The sequence below is a fragment of the Microtus ochrogaster genome, chromosome 18 (genome assembly GCF_000317375.1).
Source record: "Microtus ochrogaster isolate Prairie Vole_2 chromosome 18, MicOch1.0, whole genome shotgun sequence".
In the NCBI taxonomy this organism is placed as follows: Eukaryota; Metazoa; Chordata; class Mammalia; order Rodentia; family Cricetidae; genus Microtus; species Microtus ochrogaster.
Genome location: NC_022020.1, coordinates 25,497,659 through 25,499,814, shown reverse-complemented (window position 1 = coordinate 25,499,814; position 2,156 = coordinate 25,497,659). Strand labels below are relative to the sequence as shown.

Genomic DNA, 2,156 nt, shown 5'->3' with positions numbered 1-2,156 from the left:
TAGCTCTGTAGACCAGGCTGGTCTCGAACTCACAGAGATCCGCCTGCCTCTGCCTCCCGAGTGCTGGGATTAAAGGTGTGCGCCACCACCGCCCGGCACCCCCCCCTTTTCTTTAAAGACAGTGTCACACTGGGTTGTCTAGAATTTGCTACTTAGTACAGGCTGACCTTGAGCTCACAGGGATCCAACTTCTGCCTCTGAATGCTGGAATTCAAAGTGTGTGCAACCACCTCCAGCCCTAAAATAGTTCATTCTGATTAGTGTCTGCAGGCTTTAGATTTTATTTATTTACTTTTTTTTTTGTTTTTTTTTGAGACAGGGTTTCTCTGTAGCTTTGGAGCCTGTCCTGGAACTAGCTCTGTAGACCAACTGGCCTTGAACTCACAGAGATCCGCATCTTGAGTGCTGGTATTAAAGGTGTGTGCCAACATTGCCCGGCTTGCAGGCTTTAAATTTTTTTTTTTTTCGAGACAGGGTTTCTCTGTGGTTTTGGAGCCTGTCCTGGAACTAGCTCTTGTCTCGAACTCACAGAGATCCGCCTGCCTCTGCCTCCCGAGTGCTGGGATTAAAGGCGTGCGCCACCACCGCCCGGCGATTCTTCTGTTTTGAATGTGAATAAACTTCCTATACAAAGGAGTCAAATAAATCAATTTGCAAGCCCATTTAAGACTATATTTTAAAATAATATTAATAATTGCAAACATGGCAAACACAATCCTACGAATAAGATAAAAAAGAAAGCACTTCACAAATATGATTGGAGAATATAAATTGTTGCAGTAAGAAATAGAAGTAATTCAACTTCTAGGGTAAAGAAATTACAGCAACAATGTTGAAATACATGCTGTGGTAGAATATGCACAATACAGAGAATGGGCAATGGGTCAACATGTATTTAAATTACTTCACTATAGGATTTATAAAGATAGAATAGGATGGAACCTACTAAGAGTGCTTGCCTATCGTGCTATGGGAACTGGCACCTATCCTATCCAAGAGGTGTGGGCAATGAATAACGGACTAGATATGCAAACACTTAATTCTGGAAAGCTGCTATGTAAAGACATTGTTCATATTAGCAAATTATTTATCAAAACTATAGATCAACATAATTACCAACTTTATGAAAGAGAACCCCAAACTGGCCTGAAACTCCCTTTGTAAGTCAGACTAGACTCAAAATCAAGTATCTTCCTGCCTCAGTCTCCCTGGTACTGGAATTAATGGGGTGCTTCATAAAAAACAGCTAGACGTCTTTCTTCAAGACTGAGAAAATAAATATTTAAGACTCACGTTGTCTGTAGAGCTGGGACCCTGAGGTAGGCTGGGGCTGAAGGCCATGAGGTCGGTCTTGGGCGGACCTTCTCCAGAGCACACCCTCTGCCGCCTCTGCTGTGAGAATGACCAGGTCCCCACCTCGCTGGAGCACACCAGCACGGGCTTCCCGGGAGCACATGCTCCATCTGTGGGTGTCGCCGAGCAGCGCAGCGCAGTGTACAACAGCAGTGTGAGCACCAACAGGCTGGATACAGCGCAGATGGCGATGATCAGGTACACATTGACATCCACTAGCCCCTGATTCAGGCTGGAGGATCCAACCGACACCTTAGCTGATACCTTCTGTGTTTGGCCGCTGTCTACCAGAGAAAGCAACACCGTGGCAGTGGCGGTCAGCGAAGGTTCTCCGTGGTCCTTCACCAACACTAACAAGCACTGTCGCAATGCATCTGTCTCCTCCAGGGAGCGAGTAGCGCTGATTTCGCCCGTATACAGGCCAATGCGGAAAGGACTACGAACTCCACCCGCAGCTGGCTGAAGCTCATAGGACAGCCACGCATTGTAGCCAGAGTCCGCATCTACCGCCCGAACTTTCGCCACAACTTGACCAGGCACTAAAGCACGAGTTACCACCTCATTCACTGTGCTAACAGCCCCATTTGTCAAAGGCCCCAGCAGCTTGGGCACATTGTCGTTTTCATCCAGCACAAACACCTGCAGAGTCACATTGCTGCCCAGGGAAGGCACACCAGCATCCCGCGCGCTCACCTGGAACTGCAGCAGCTCCAGCTCCTCATGGTCCAGAGGCTGCAGTGCGAACACCTTGCCGCTCTCCGCGTGCACAGACACGAAGCTCGACAGCGAGCGCTCGCCCACCC

General features: G+C 48.1%; 1 protein-coding gene across 6 annotated transcripts in view; it reads right to left on the bottom strand.

Moving 5' to 3' along the window:
- The window catches only part of LOC101983064 (protocadherin alpha-C2), a 213,685-nt gene that overhangs the window by 181,124 nt on the left and 30,405 nt on the right, over positions 1-2,156 (bottom strand). Inside the window, exon 2 of one of the 6 annotated variants that reach the window (XM_026783618.1) lies at positions 2,047-2,154. The exons of 4 other annotated variants lie outside the window; for them this stretch is intronic. In XM_026783618.1, coding sequence (XP_026639419.1) covers positions 2,047-2,154 — 108 coding nt within the window. Of the gene's footprint in view, positions 1-1,293; positions 2,155-2,156 lie in introns of all 6 variants that reach the window. One more of the 6 variants, XM_026783622.1, reaches the window with a different exon arrangement.